The 15,339-nt window shown below is 41.0% G+C and overlaps 1 protein-coding gene across 8 annotated transcripts in view; it reads left to right on the forward strand.

The window, feature by feature from the left end:
- The window catches only part of LOC121732142 (RNA binding protein fox-1 homolog 3), a 69,520-nt gene that overhangs the window by 49,293 nt on the left and 4,888 nt on the right, over positions 1–15,339 (forward strand). For 2 of the 8 annotated variants that reach the window (XM_042121954.1, XM_042121960.1), the window contains 10 exons: positions 3,602–3,853; positions 4,634–4,906; positions 4,983–5,036; positions 7,577–7,669; positions 8,434–8,488; positions 9,394–9,414; positions 10,425–10,566; positions 11,764–11,824; positions 13,341–13,361; positions 15,006–15,190. In XM_042121954.1, the coding sequence (XP_041977888.1) occupies positions 3,602–3,853; positions 4,634–4,906; positions 4,983–5,036; positions 7,577–7,669; positions 8,434–8,488; positions 9,394–9,414; positions 10,425–10,566; positions 11,764–11,824; positions 13,341–13,361; positions 15,006–15,190 (1,157 nt within the window). Of the gene's footprint in view, positions 1–3,601; positions 3,854–4,633; positions 4,907–4,982; positions 5,037–7,576; positions 7,670–8,433; positions 8,489–9,393; positions 9,415–10,253; positions 10,357–10,424; positions 10,567–11,763; positions 11,825–13,340; positions 13,362–15,005; positions 15,191–15,339 lie in introns of all 8 variants that reach the window. The other 6 variants (XM_042121958.1, XM_042121955.1, XM_042121962.1 and 3 more) reach the window with 6 other exon arrangements.

Raw genomic sequence — 15,339 nt, forward strand, 5'->3', positions numbered from 1 at the left:
TAGAAAACGTATTATATTAAATCAATCGGAAATTGTCTTAATTCAAGATTACTTCAAATATCAGTTTAAGATTATTATTTTTTTTGCGTAAGAAAATATTAGTTTCACTATATATGAGGCAACCATAATCTTGACTTAATGCAAATTGCTTTCATGCAAGATTATTTTTCTTATTCGGAGAATACTGTTTTTTCTGTGTATACGGCCTATACAGGTAGCGTCTCTAGCTTTAGATACAAAGTGTGCCAGAAAATCATCACAGCATGACTGAATACTTACCCAACTGTTAATACAATAAAGCTATCTTATGCAGTGTTTCTACTTGGCTCGTGATGCCAACAAGCAATTCAGATCGCGTAGAGGGCAATGAGATGGTTTCATTCAATTCCATATTTAAGACGCTCCCCCTACGGAGATGCAGTAATTTACCGTTTTTAGAGCCTTATTAACTCATAATTTGAAAGCTACAAAATTATAATAAAAATACACCAATAACCTTCAGTATATGAACGTTCCTTTCATAGTTATGAATTTCCTATTATTGTTTATTATACTCATAATATCAGCTTCCAAAGTAATACCAATTTATTTAAAGTCAAGCATACATTCAGTATCTCCCTAGTATTTACAAATTACGGTTATTTGAAATACACGCCAATAGATCGACAATTTCATTAACTACATACTGGACGTTTGAAGTTATTTAGGTCAATTTTTAAGTAAGCTAAGTAAAATAAAAAAATACAAAAAAATATCCACAGCCGAATATATAACCTCCTCGTTTTTTGGAAGTCGGTTAAAAATAGGATTTTAGCGCGATCTCGGCAACGCGGCAAATGTATGGTCAAAGTCGTTTGCTAAGGGGATAGCCTTAAAGCCCAACGTGAAGAAATACTCTTATACGTCTTTGCCTGTACAGTGTACATCTCAAGTAAAGTGATCGCAAAATATCTTATAAAAGGAATATCGAAATATTCAACATTTATGTTGATAGCTGAAGTCAAAGTATTCCAGCTCGCGACCGCTATTACGGGGCAAATTATAGCTGCGCTGAGTCGACGCGACGCGGTCAGGAGCGCCCGCCGCCGGCCCGACGCAATTGTCCTATAACCACTTCCTAATTTTCTCGTTTCCGCAGCTCCAGTGCGCAGTTCGCAACTAGCTCTATTTCTAACGCAACACATTAATAATCATGTTCCATTTTATGTATATTTCGCTTAACAGAGCGGCATTGTGCCTACATTATATATTTGGACAATACTGCGACAACAGAGCTGTTAAAATGACAAATGACAGTAAGTGGAGCTATTAGCGAAAATGTAAGCCATTTGTTAAAGGGATATTCACTATTATATTAGGTTAAGGAACTTCGGGCCGATGAGAAATTTGATTGTATCTTATCGTGAACATGTTGGTTAAATTTTCATTGTTAGAGTACATTGTGCCTCGTAGTTTCGGGCCTTTGGCTGACTCGGTAATTCAATTTCATCCCCGCAAAGTAGATTCAGCAGCCGTATTATAGGAAGTAAAAAGTTTCCTTCAATAAAAGCCTTTATTTCTAAGGGTCTAAGGGTATTAAAATAACCTTCAAAGGGTCCGAGTATCATCTCGTAGTGTCTTCGGGCGATAGCATCAAATTCTAGGGCTTTAAATGTAAGTCATTCACTAGCCTGTCATCATTATTATTTACAATTTTAAAAACGTCTCATCATCGCAGTATTTTCTACCTCAATACAGCTGAACATAAAAATAAAAGGAGACTTTTAAACCCTTCAACTAAGTACTTACATTGAATACAGCAGCTGGCGCTTATTTCCATATTTCATTAAATAAACCCATCGACTTTATTCCGCTTAAAATACCCAATAAAATGCAAAAGCACCTCTCCATCTGAAGGCTCGCGGCTCCGCGACGTTTATGAATAACTTCTGTCATCTGGAGTTGGTACAGTTGTTATGGGCGGTTTATGTTTCAGCGCTCGCGTACCTGCAATAGGTTAAGGTTGGGTATAATTATTGAGATCTAGATGTGGGCGCTACGTGTGTGTGTGTGTGTGTGTGTGTGTATGTGTGTGTGTGTTTGTGTGTGTGTGAATAAAATACGCAGAGCGAAGCGCGTCAGCGGGGGTGTTGTTGATCGTATTTGGCACGGGCGCCCGGTGTCAATATTTCGATTCGCAGCCCAGAAACGTCAACTATAACTAGCGGGTTTATTTATTACGACAGAATTAGTGTGCAACGCGTCCCTGAGACCGAATTAATTAGGAATTTCAGCTTTCACGCGCGCCTAACGATTTAGGTTCAGCGATAAATTAATATTGCTCCCCTTTTTGATGGCAATTCATAATTGTACTACATTCTAGATGTGATATTAATATCGAGAATCGAGATAGAGCAAGCATGTGTTGTACGCTTTTTTTCGGCCGTATCGAGTAACCTTTATTACTCTACACACTGTAACGATTTTTGTTGACATTGAGGGATAACCGGTTGAGTAATAGATTTGTCCCTCTGGTGCCAACTAGATATCAAACGGTCTATATTGGTTTATTCTTTTATTGCGGATTCTTGATGAATAAATGTTCACCCTTTTAAGTGCTTTGTTGCTTGATGCTTATTTCCTTTTAACTAAAGCGATCGAAATTATTATGTACATGTATCAGTTATCACTTTTATTCACATTCCGCATGTATAAAAATTGTACTTATTTAGTATTCACTGTTCACTAATGTTACATGATCAAATTGTATATCTTTATAGTCGCTGAAAATTTACCATGCTAATATTGTGTATAGTCAGGGAGCCCTAGAACATTTTTTTTATTACCATCAAGCAAATTTTTTGTGAGTAGCTTCATTTTGATAAGACAAACAACATTTTTATCTGCGAAAAATCTCGAAAGTGGTAGGTAACAGAGATAGAAAGGATTTCATACTTTGATTTGATGGTCCTAAAATATGGGTTTGTTCTATTTGTATGACAATGTCACTCTTAAATTATATAACTATTTACCTACCAATATACAAAAATCAGCTGGTTAGGGTTCCATTTTAGTGTACCGTAGTCAACCAAGTTTTGTTGATAAACCTAAAACGGAAAAATATCTTCCAGTCGGCTGCGTTTTCACCAGAGATGTGTTGCGAGGTATGTGTTTTTGAGAACCAACAGAATCGCTTCATTGACGTAACCTCGCTCAGCGCAGCGATTCTGTTGGTTCTCAAAAACACATTCCTCGCAACACATCTTTGGTGGAAACGCAGCCTTAAGAAGTGAGCACACTGAGACGGGCCGTGCCGGGGCTCAGCGTGCCGGGGCTCATCGCAAAAATCCGCCTCCATACAATTTGTATGGAAGCGGAAATCCGCTGCGCCCCGACACAGTGTGCGATACGCGCATCCGCTTCCATACAAATTGTATGGAGGCGGATTTTTGCTATGAGCCCCGGCACGGCCCGTCTCAGTGTGCTCTCTCCTTTAACCTTGTAATTTTCAACAGATCTGAATTACTTAAACTTATTGACAGCAGTTAAACTCAGACCGTAGCTCAGACCAATGAAATCTATAAAATCGACTTGTTATTCACTGTGATAATTCGTTTTCCAGCACATGGTGGGGACGGGCATGGCTGCCCCGTTCCCGTCCGCGGCGGCGGCAGCGGCGGCGGCCGCACAGTATGCCGCCAACGGGGACCTGTCCGGCGTGAAGGCGGAGACGGGCCCCGCCGCACCCCCGCAGCCCCCGCTCGTCAAGAGCGAGGGGCCCCCCGCGCAGGCCCCCCTCCCGCCCTCCACCTTCTCGCCGCAGCCGCAGCAGCAGCACACCCAGAACTCCATAGAAAACCAAAATAACAATACAGTAAGTTAACACATTCGTCACAAGATGTATAGGTATTGATGAAATCTTCAAAGTTGTCTTTGATTTTGGATTTATATTAAAGTTAATATTATAAACTCTTTAGCTCGAGTGAGCTCTTTGAGTTGATCGTTAATGAACTACATTACCTAACGTTGCTTATTTTAACTATGTATGTTATACGTAGTATTAAACTTTCGTTCAATTACCTACACGCAAAGTTGTATGTTATTAGGCTTCAAGTGTTTGTAATAAGATACACCGTGCCCTCTAGCTGTCTGATACAACGCCTAACTTTATTACAAGATACATTGTGGCTCAGAAATGTTTCATTTTTCGCAAATTAATAATATTATTTTCTATACAGTCTAAACAATACTTGGTCGAAACTTTTAACGAAATGTAAGAAAATCTCGTACTTAAAAATTGTTTTAAATTTATAAAGAGTCGTATAGAACTAACACAGCGCAAATGTAAGTGATGAACTTTCGGAGCAAACACTTTTTCTCAAAGGTTCAAATATTCGTACTCCTCTACAATGAGTATACAGTACTCACCTTTGAGAAATGTCTTGTTTTTTCTAGAAGCCTATTGTTTCAACGTGAGAGTTGATACACTTTCTTTGAAGTTATTACGTAGACAGTGAACTATTTACCTAAGATCGTTTCCTGCAGTGCAGCTGTAACAGACTACGTTATTAAGCTTTTAACAAGATTAATGTAAAAATTTGTTTCTACCTAGTGTTAAAAACTAAAATTAACGAAATGACTTTGTGATCGACAGCAAAGCGAGGGCGAATCGAACGAGGAGAACACGCCCGTGAGTGTGGCAGCGGTGGTGGCCCAGCAGGCAGCGGCGGCAGTGGCGCAGCAGGCGGCAGCGGCGCACGCGGCGGCGGCGGCGGTCAGCGCGGTCGTCGTCGCCGGCGCCACCGCCCCCGCCACGCCCTCCGAGAAGACCCTCGTCCCCGTGTCGCAGGGCTCCCAGCCCAAACGGCTCCACGTCTCCAACATACCCTTCAGGTTCAGGGACCCCGACCTCAGGAACATGTTCGGGGTACGTATCCATCGCACGGCATGTCTACTCGTCTGTACCTAGATCGACTACTAATATAGGACGTTTTGTATTTCAGCAATATGGCACGATACTCGATGTAGAAATTATCTTCAACGAACGTGGTTCCAAGGTAAGCGGCGCTCGGCGAGCGCTGTACTCGCATAGAGTGGCTCCTTGAAATCCCAAGATTTCACTGTGGCCACTTTACGATATTATTTTATGATGAACATGTTTAAGGAGCAATAACTTCATATCTAGGCTGTAAACGGTGTCTCGAGATAAAGAGTTCGCACGATTTGACCTGTTTAATCATCTCGATATATTTTATTGCTTCTATCAAAATGGAATGTACCTATTAATTTTAATATTCAGCTCCAATGAGCACGACAATTTGGAGTTGTATTAATGTTTCAAAGAATTTCGTTTTACGCTCGACTCCCGGTTAATTTATAAATTTTAAAATTAATAGGGACATTCTGTTTATAATTATAAGACTGTTTAAAACATTTCCTAGACAAAAAACTAATTTCACTTTAAAACGTTAGTTTATTTTATGCAATGTCTAGGGAATGTTAGTTAAATTAATTACTGCCCAAACTAAAGTAACCATATTATAAGTTAATTTTAACTTCTGCATTTATGAATTCAAATCATATACCTTTGCTTAGTATAAGTCTAAAGGCAAATGGGCTTAAAATAATATCGATTTTGTGATTAAACTTCTCTTTCTTTCTCTTTCATAGCATATTCTTGGTTTTAATGTTTGGTGCAGTATCTATGATTACATTGTATATTATCATTTCTTATTAATAATATTCTTATAAAGGCTACGACTAAAACAAAAATTATGTATTTTAACTTACCTATGATATACTTTTAACTTTAACTTCTATCGAAAAAGTATTTTATTGCACACGTGCAAAAAGACAAGACGTTATTGATAAAAGTATTTCATCGGGTCTTTCGATATGGCAAACAACAGAATTTTACATTTATATAATATAACTCAAAAAACGACTCACAACAGTGTCAATCCCACCAAAATAGTAGCATAGTGAGATATTTAATGATTTTAAAATAATTGATTGGATTGACCGCTTTTTCGTGTTTACCGCTTTCCTTGTGTCAGTTTGGTGACCGACCCTACAGTAGACCATGCTCGCTCATGTCTAAAACGTATTTTACTCTTTTGATATAATAGCTCCGATTTATTTCTTCAAGCCTCACATTTGGGATTGCAGTATTAGAGAATGATGCATCGTCACTATAACAGCTGATTTTCTAAATCATATCTTCAGGACAGCTCTATTATTCATGAACTAATATTAATCATCGTCCAAACCGTTCGATCGCAGACTCGCGTTTCTAAACCTAACCGTTTCATGTTTAGATAAGACGCCGACGATTTTGACGATGAATAAAATTCTTGACGATGTTTTAATCCAGTCGTACTAGTACTTTTACTTTTCTGTCAAATGTATTGTAATTAGTTTTTTCAGTCATGCGCTTCCTAACAAGGGAACATAATTCATTAGTTTTGGGCATGTTAACTTCGCTGATCTTGACCGCGATACTATCGATAACGTTCGTACTTCTTAGAAGTATATTTGGTGCATCCATTAGTTTGGCTTTACCTCCTGTAACAGTTCCTCCGCGAGGGGAAGTCCCGTAGTCCTTAGTTAGATGAGCGTCGTCCGCGATCGCTACACGATCTAAACCTCGGAATTCTGATTCGATTCGATCTCTAACTCTCGCTCCTTCTGTATCTGTCTGCCCACTGTAACATGGTTTTATTATGTTTATAGTATGAATAATTGCACTCATGATTTTATTTAAATAATAATAGAGCTGTCATGCTTTTAAGTGTAAGCGTTTTGTACGATCAGCGACATGTTTGCCACTTTCACGACTCGTCTCTTCCACTGTATTGTGTGCTGTGCTAGCTGCTTTTTGTATTCTATGGGTTATCACCATGTTTTATAGTATTTATTTTACCCGAGCACGACAAATGTCCGAATATGTATAGAGGAGTTTCAATTTTGTGTTGATCTTATAGAATTGAAGCCGATATGAACATCGCCAATCGAGTACACTCTTGGTGTTTCAATATATTTATATCGCTTGATTTTTGTTACGATATAGAAGTATTGCACTGTACAATCCACGCACCGTTTAATGATAACTTGTGTACCTACGACGAAGCGAAATAAAATGTACTATATCTCTACTACGTGTGATATAAAAAAGAGTGGAAACTAAAGATTAGACAAATATAGCATCTAGTTGAAGATAGTTCACTGCATGAGCGATGACTTTATAGAACAAATTGCAGCTAACTTCACACAAAATCTTCTAGTTGTTTGACAAAAGTAGTATCCCATTGTATGGCTAATAAAATCCGTCCGACGTACAATTTATACAACAGAAGTTCTAATAGAACGAGCCGCTAGGTCGAGCGATACGAGTTTATTGTAATCCAAACGCTTATGTGTACCCATTCAGCTACTATTACGCTCAAACTACCAACGGAATCTAATCGATAATACCTTCTCGATATTTCACTAGAATATTTAAATAAAGAATATGCAATGCATAAATGTTAATTTTTGTTGCACGTTGTTTTTTGAGCGACGCTGTTTTTAATGCATGTTTTGTCTGTCTTGCATGCAGGGATTCGGTTTTGTAACATTCGCAAATAGTGGTGATGCGGAGCGAGCACGAGAGCGTCTACACGGCACCGTGGTTGAGGGCAGAAAGATAGAGGTGTGCATGATTCAATAAATATCCATCCGTAGCACTGTAACTTAACATCCCGCTCCCGCCACCGCCCACCGCAACTGCGCTCGTCTGCTCTGTAGTTACTGCTAGTGCCGACCGGCCCCGGCAAGCGTATTAGCACTAAGTATGCCCGCCGACTAATCCACAAACAAACCTTATTTATTTTGTCCCTTTACTCTCTAGACGGTCATTTAATATGCCGATCGAATGAGAGAGTGTCTCACAGAGAATGTAGACGAACCGTCTCGGTGGCAGCGAGGTAAGACTACTCTTTTTTTGGTTCTCTGCTAGGTAGCACACTTAAAGATTTCGGTTCGAAAGCGGACATGGCAAACTTTCTTGCAGACAGAGTACCCATATCTTAATCAGTTACAGAAACTTCACTCTCTTATGTTCTCATATTAGTGCTACTCTCCCCCAATCTTAACATTTAAAGTAAGTTGCTCCGACTGTATTTTAAAAGTCAATCGACATCAACTCGGGTTCGACTCCCGAGCTACCTTCTGAATATTCACTACTTTAATCGTATTTATTATCCTTTAGATTGTATTTGTTCACTTGAATTTTTAATTTTCAAATATAATCATATATTGTGTCAAAGTAATTTTAAAATGATTCGATTGCATCATTAAAGTAAAATTTATCAGATTAAATTCAATTCTATTTTGCATTTTTTTAGATTTTTCAAGTAAATTCATTTGATATTTGGCTTTGGAAGGGCAGATACTAATCTCGTGTTTCTGACGTAGGTCAACAACGCGACGGCAAGGGTGCAGACGAAGAAACCGCCCACAGTTCCCAACGGTGAGAGTTTGCTTCGTACACACAATACAATACAAATGCGAACAAATTGATATAGAATTGTATATTTTCTAATATAATGCATCTTGGGATTTTCTCTTTTAATCCATCCAGATATTCTGGCTAGAAATGGAACAGTCCCCACTCTGGGTGAGAGTGCTGACCTTACATCGGTGTTGTCCATGTTCGATGTACCCACGTGTTACATGTTGTCTAGATCCGTTGGAATGCCAGTAGATGAATGCTATTTAGAGAACGAGACCACTGTCAGTCGAAGCCGGAGGCAGCCAACACGCACACGCGCGAACCTGCGCCGTGTGCGTGCACGCAACCGATTGTTGCTCAAAATCTAGCAATTACTACTGACTAGCCTATAATTTATGTCGCTCGATCTTAGACAACTCTGCTCGTAATGATATGCTTCGTATATAATTTAGGATTTTCTCGTATGCACATAATAGTTTACTGTGCTTACATTTCAAAATACTTTAGCTCTTTTCTCCTGTATTTAATCGTTCTACTTCTTTCATTTCATTTCGTGGTATTTTTTCTTTTGACAAAAAATTGGAGAGCATTTTGTGCGATGATTTAGCTTTTACAATTTACACCCTCTTTGAAAGTATTAGAGGTCCGTCATTAATCAAGTGCCGATACCTGGCTGCCTCCGATATACTGCTGTCTGACGACACCTGTCTCGATGGATGACACCAAAATTAGTCGGCTTACTAGTTTCACTTCAATATTAAACTTTCTATCTTAATGTTCGCTGAAATGAATGCGATTTTCGCCTTGCACTGTCAATTTCAATTCTGTAGTGGAGAATGTCTTCTAGGTTGTTCATTGTCATAGAACTAGCCGCCGCACGTGTTCGACCAGTTTAATAATGCGTTCAATTTATTTTGTTTCAGTGTGCGTCCAATGGCCGGAAGGTAACGCCTCTCACATATTTACCCTAAACTTTTACTTATCGATCAGAGCTTTCGCGACTACATTACTACAATAACATTCATTCGGGCATGATCTTTTCTTACTTATGTGGGAAGATGGTTTACTAGTAATATTGCTCGAGAGATGTATGTTAAATTGTTTTTGAAGCATCTGTACAAACTTTACTTTAACGGCCATGCTTCTATAGAGCAGAAAGTAGGTATGTGTTTAATATGTCGCACGATGGTGAGCCTTGAGACGAGAGTTACTTAATTGAATCGTGCTGTAATGTGGCATGGCCTTGACGATCCCGGTACGGTCATTGTGAATAATGAATATTCGATCATCCTAGTATTTGATTCGCATTCTAGTGCATACGTAATAGTAACATAGTTGTTATTGTTTACTTGTGATTAATGAACTATTTATTACCTACTGGCGACCTGTGCCCGTCCTAAATTTAGATCATCTACTAGGTACTGTACAGTTTCCGTGCTTATATTATTTACATTTGGGGTTTTCAAGCTAGTATGTGTAAGGAATATAATAAAATAGGTAATATATAATATACCTTAGTGCCAACTCGTCAACTACAATTTAGCTTTTACCGTCGCCACTAGAACATTGTGCCTACTGCCTACCATCATGAACTATGCCGCCATGGTTTAGGACCGACTGTAAAAAGGCTAAGTTTAGGCCTTAAAGGCCTTAAATTATGTTTATGAGAAAATGGGCAGCGGGGCCTCACCGTCAGGACTCAGCACCGGCGACGGAGTAGTAGGCCCGGGGGGAGTCCGCGTGTGTCGGTTAGTCAGTGTGTAGAGGCGCGATGTGTGCGCAGGGCTGCGGGTGTCTGGCGTGACGTGGCCGTGGCTGGGAGCCGCGCCGGCCACCACGCCCGCGCCGCCGCTCGTGCTCGCGCCGCGCGCAGCGCAGCGACGCAGGTAACGCCGCCCCCCGCACCGCCCACCCCCGCCCGCATGCCAGTAGCCCGTATGTGTGTTGCATGTAGCGTCCGCGGCGGCGCTGCGCGGCGCGTCGGTCCTGCGCGGCCGCTCGCCCCGCCCCCCCGCCGCTGCCGCCCCCCAACCCATACCGCAGGCCATGATGCAGCGCGCCGCCGCCTACGCATCGCCGTTGCACGCATATGCACAGTGAGTAACCCTATCACCATGCACCTTCCCTTGATGTATCGATTTCGGTTCGATATTTTCTATTAATTCAAAATAAATGTTGTTATTTTTCAATTTTTAAAAGCACAACACACGTGCTGTTGAAAACTGTGTCGCTATTAGTTTTTTTTTAAGTTAACACAGTTATCTCTTATATGATTATTTATACTATCCATGTCTGGTTTAGCTTTTTTAAAGTTATAAAGTTATTTGAATATTATCTAAACTGGACTGTAAACTGACTTTTGTATAAACTAGGTGCTCACCTAGTGTATGTTGTAATAAATGATATTTTTGCACAAAAAAAAAACTTTAAAAATTATATTTAGAGGAAGAAAAGTTTTTGCTTTTTTTATTGGAGTATATTTTACGTTAAAAATTATATTTCTTTCTCATCAATAGAGTCAAACGCTTCCTCCTTCAAAAGTCCTCCTTATGTGATTTTGTTGCCCAATTAACTTGTGTTCAGTTTTTAGTTCCATTAATATGTGTGAACAGGAGGCGTCACTTTTCCCACGGATACCATATGTAGATTTGTCCCCGCCATAACGCATTCCACAATCCCCGATCGAGCTGATGGTAACAACCTAATAATATTAACACAACGACACATAGCTTAGCTTTAAATAACGGTGCTAATACATAACTACTGTTTCGATAGTGTACACTATGAGCTTAACTAATCGCTTACTGTATATAGTTTATCAAAATTAAATCATGATTTAAAAACGTCGAGTATAAAACTTGTTAAGCGAGTCGCACGTGCACATTTTTATATCATTAGAAGTTACTATTGTAGACTTAAGAATAATTATTAAGGTAGTTTATCTTTTCCTCTATTTTCTCTCTTGCATCGTAACGTAGGTGAATAGATATTCATTTTCTTTAAGTGCACTTGTATGTCATTATTCTTGTAGTTTTAGCTTTCTATGTTGTATACACGTTACCTATTGTCATTAGTTATTTTAATATTATCTTTAATAAACTTTGCAGGGTCACAAATTGTACTTTTTCTATTATATCGTTTCTTGTATACTATAAGAACATATTTTTATAATTTTTATCAACATGGTAATCGGAAATGTAGAAAGTTATTTTTTTTATTTACAACAACATGTCGATTGTTGTCGCGTTTCTTGTATGAGTCATTATTAATTGTTTCCTTTTTTCCAATTTCAGTGTGTATTATGATCCGTTCCTAGCGGCAGCTGCAACAGCCGATTCTAACTACAGACTTCAGGTAAATTTATTTTTATTTGCATGTTAATCTTACCTTTTATTAGCAAGCACTCTCATGCGAAAGTTTTCCATAATAGGTCGGCAACGTTAACCCAATCGGCACTCATGAGTCATGATTATTTTCTACAGAAATTACTAAATCTGTTAAATAACTCTTAAGATTTTCTCGTAGCGTGCAGCAATGTCGCGCGTAGCGCTGTTTTGGGTAGCAGGGTCGTGCGTAGCACTGTTATGCGTAGCAGTGTCGTGCGTAGCGCTGTTATGCGTAGCAGTGTCGTGCGTAACGCTGTTATGCGTAGCAGTGTCGCGCGTAGCGCTGTTATGCGTAGCAGAGTCGGGCGTAGCGCTGTTATGCGTAGCAGTGTCGTGCGTAGCGCTGTTATGCGTAGCAGAGTCGGGCGTAGCGCTGTTATGCATAGCAGGGTCGTGCGTAGCGCTGTTATGCGTAGCAGAGTCGTGCGTAGCGCTGTTATGCGTAGCAGTGTCGTGCGTAACGCTGTTATGCGTAGCAGTGTCGCGCGTAGCGCTGTTATGCGTAGCAGAGTCGGGCGTAGCGCTGTTATGCGTAGCAGTGTCGTGCGTAACGCTGTTATGCGTAGCAGTGTCGCGCGTAGCGCTGTTATGCGTAGCAGAGTCGGGCGTAGCGCTGTTATGCGTAGCAGTGTCGTGCGTAGCGCTGTTATGCGTAGCAGAGTCGGGCGTAGCGCTGTTATGCATAGCAGTGTCGTGCGTAGCGCTGTTATGCGTAGCAGTGTCGTGCGTAACGCTGTTATGCGTAGCAGTGTCGCGCGTAGCGCTGTTATGCGTAGCAGAGTCGGGCGTAGCGCTGTTATGCGTAGCAGTGTCGTGCGTAGCGCTGTTATGCGTAGCAGAGTCGGGCGTAGCGCTGTTATGCATAGCAGGGTCGTGCGTAGCGCTGTTATGCGTAGCAGAGTCGTGCGTAGCGCTGTTATGCGTAGCAGTGTCGTGCGTAACGCTGTTATGCGTAGCAGTGTCGCGCGTAGCGCTGTTATGCGTAGCAGAGTCGGGCGTAGCGCTGTTATGCGTAGCAGTGTCGTGCGTAACGCTGTTATGCGTAGCAGTGTCGCGCGTAGCGCTGTTATGCGTAGCAGAGTCGGGCGTTGCGCTGTTATGCGTAGCAGTGTCCCGCGTAGCGCTGTTATGCGTGGCAGAGTCGTGCGTAGCGCTGTTATGCGTAGCAGTGTCGTGCGTAACGCTGTTATGCGTAGCAGTGTCGCGCGTAGCGCTGTTATGCGTAGCAGAGTCGGGCGTAGCGCTGTTATGCGTAGCAGTGTCCCGCGTAGCGCTGTTATGCGTAGCAGTGCTGTTTGTAACAGTGCTATATGCAATAGCACCGTTGCGCATAGACTAGTAGGCGCAGAATAAAAAATCTTTCGCAATATTCATATTTTTGCTGATATTTAAAAAATAAGCTGTAAGGCTAAGTACTTACACAAAATCGGTGCAACGGCGCATCCCACCTCCCGAGCCGACATTAAACCGGTGTGTTGTTGCAGGCCGCGAAGCCCGCAGCTGAGGTAACGCGTCTAGCACCGTTTACACTCGACCGACTTTGTATTTCTATCGCTTCCTAATTCATGTACCACGCTAGCAATAAGTTTGATCATTGTGGAGTGAGTGCTGGGGTTTTGGTTGCTCCTTAGTATTGTCCATCGGTGAGCGAGGTTGCACCGCGGTCGTGCTAACACGTGTTGCTCATCGCGGCCGGCTCGCGCGTTTGCTTTCTGTTCGGCTCCTTGTTAGTATTGTGGCGGGTGACTTAGTGTAGGTATGCCGTATGCCTACTGTGAGACAACAGCTATCATGCTCCGAGTAGAACATTGAGCCCACAACGCAACATGTCGCCATTGTCGCTACTAACTACCACCGTACCATCTAGTACACCTACTTTGCTCGTCGCTTCAAACCTTCGTATACAGTTATAGGTCTACTACGAAACCGTTTTGAGACTCAAATATAGTCCGCGCAATCCACGAAGACGCGCCCCACTACTCCTCCTAATCGTTTATAGTATATGTGTGCAAGCTTTCGCCAATGTTTGAGTGTTATCGGTACAATCACCTATGAGTGCACGCTCACACTACAATAAAATATAGACCAATTAAGAAAGGAAAACGGTCACAGGGAAAAATGCTCACCCAAAAAGTGGTGAGGCGCGTCTTCGTGGATTGCACGGACTATAATCGGATGAGAATGCCGCGTTCTGCTCTAACAAAGTAATCTCTCGTTTGTTAGAGTAGGAGGCGGCATTCTCGTACGATTGTTTGAGTTTCAAAACGGTTTCGTGGTACAGCTCCAGACTACAGACCTCAGTTGTCTCAGATATAATAAAATAGATGTTTGAAGCCGTGTGCAGCGTCGGCTAGTCATAAGTACATCGATGTAGTGCAATGAATGTCGATATTGCAATCACAGTTTTCTAACGATTCTACAAATCATAATACATTTGTGAAACGAAGTATAACGCTCTCATAATTATTTTATTTTGCTAGACGAATAATAAAAATGCTTGTAATTTAGTATAATGTTCAATTCATCAAATAGTCTATTTGAAAAAGCTTTCGTTACACAACTGTACGATTTACAATTGATCAATAAATTCTGCGAGATAATGCATGCTTTCTCAACACCGCCTAATATTTTGTGTCCAATGTATAAATTGACTTTGGTAAAAACTTACGTAATCCTACAGTACAAAAGACGTTGCATGGTAATAATGTAAATACATAGATCTTGTGTTACTATTTTGTTTGACAATATGCATAGTATTGCTTTGACGGTACTTAACAAACTTTATAAACGACGTCAACAACAGGAGCCGCGGTAAGATCATCTGAATATTTTATTTCCGTCTATTTTTATTAACGTTTTCTTAAATTTTATTTATTTAAATTGAAATAGTGCCTCTGTGGGCTCACTGTTCGATACTAATAAACAAGCACTGTCCCCATTATAACTCGGTACGAAGATATGATTTATTAAGACAAATGACGAACGCCGACGCTGATAAATGTATTCTCCTTGGCGCCTCATATCTTCCTCGTCGATATAAAATATGTTTAGACTTCGAACATATAGGAGGATTTCATTATTATTACTAGTATTTTTAGATTTCTTTTTAACTAGTACCCATTTAGAACAGCACCATAATTTTAAAGCAGTTTCAAAATTTCCAGGCGGCTGCAGCAGCGGCAGCAGCAGCTGCTCCGCTGCTGAAGTCCCCGCTGGCGACGGCGCAACACGCCGCAGCCGCAGCGGCGGCCGCTAACTACGGCGCCGCAGCGCGCGCGGCCGCAGCCGTCAGCGCCGCGCCCGCACCCTCCGCGCTCACACCGCTCGCCGCTGCGTAAGTTTACCACATCTTTACAACATGCGATTAGATGTGCACGACAATATAATGTACACGTAAGAAAAGAGGACAATAGAACTTCGATAGTAATATATTTATTGATGGTGTTATAAAAACTGAAATTATGGATTGAATTGGTAGGGATT

This window comes from Aricia agestis, chromosome 11 (assembly GCF_905147365.1).
Source record: "Aricia agestis chromosome 11, ilAriAges1.1, whole genome shotgun sequence".
NCBI classification, from domain to species: Eukaryota; Metazoa; Arthropoda; class Insecta; order Lepidoptera; family Lycaenidae; genus Aricia; species Aricia agestis.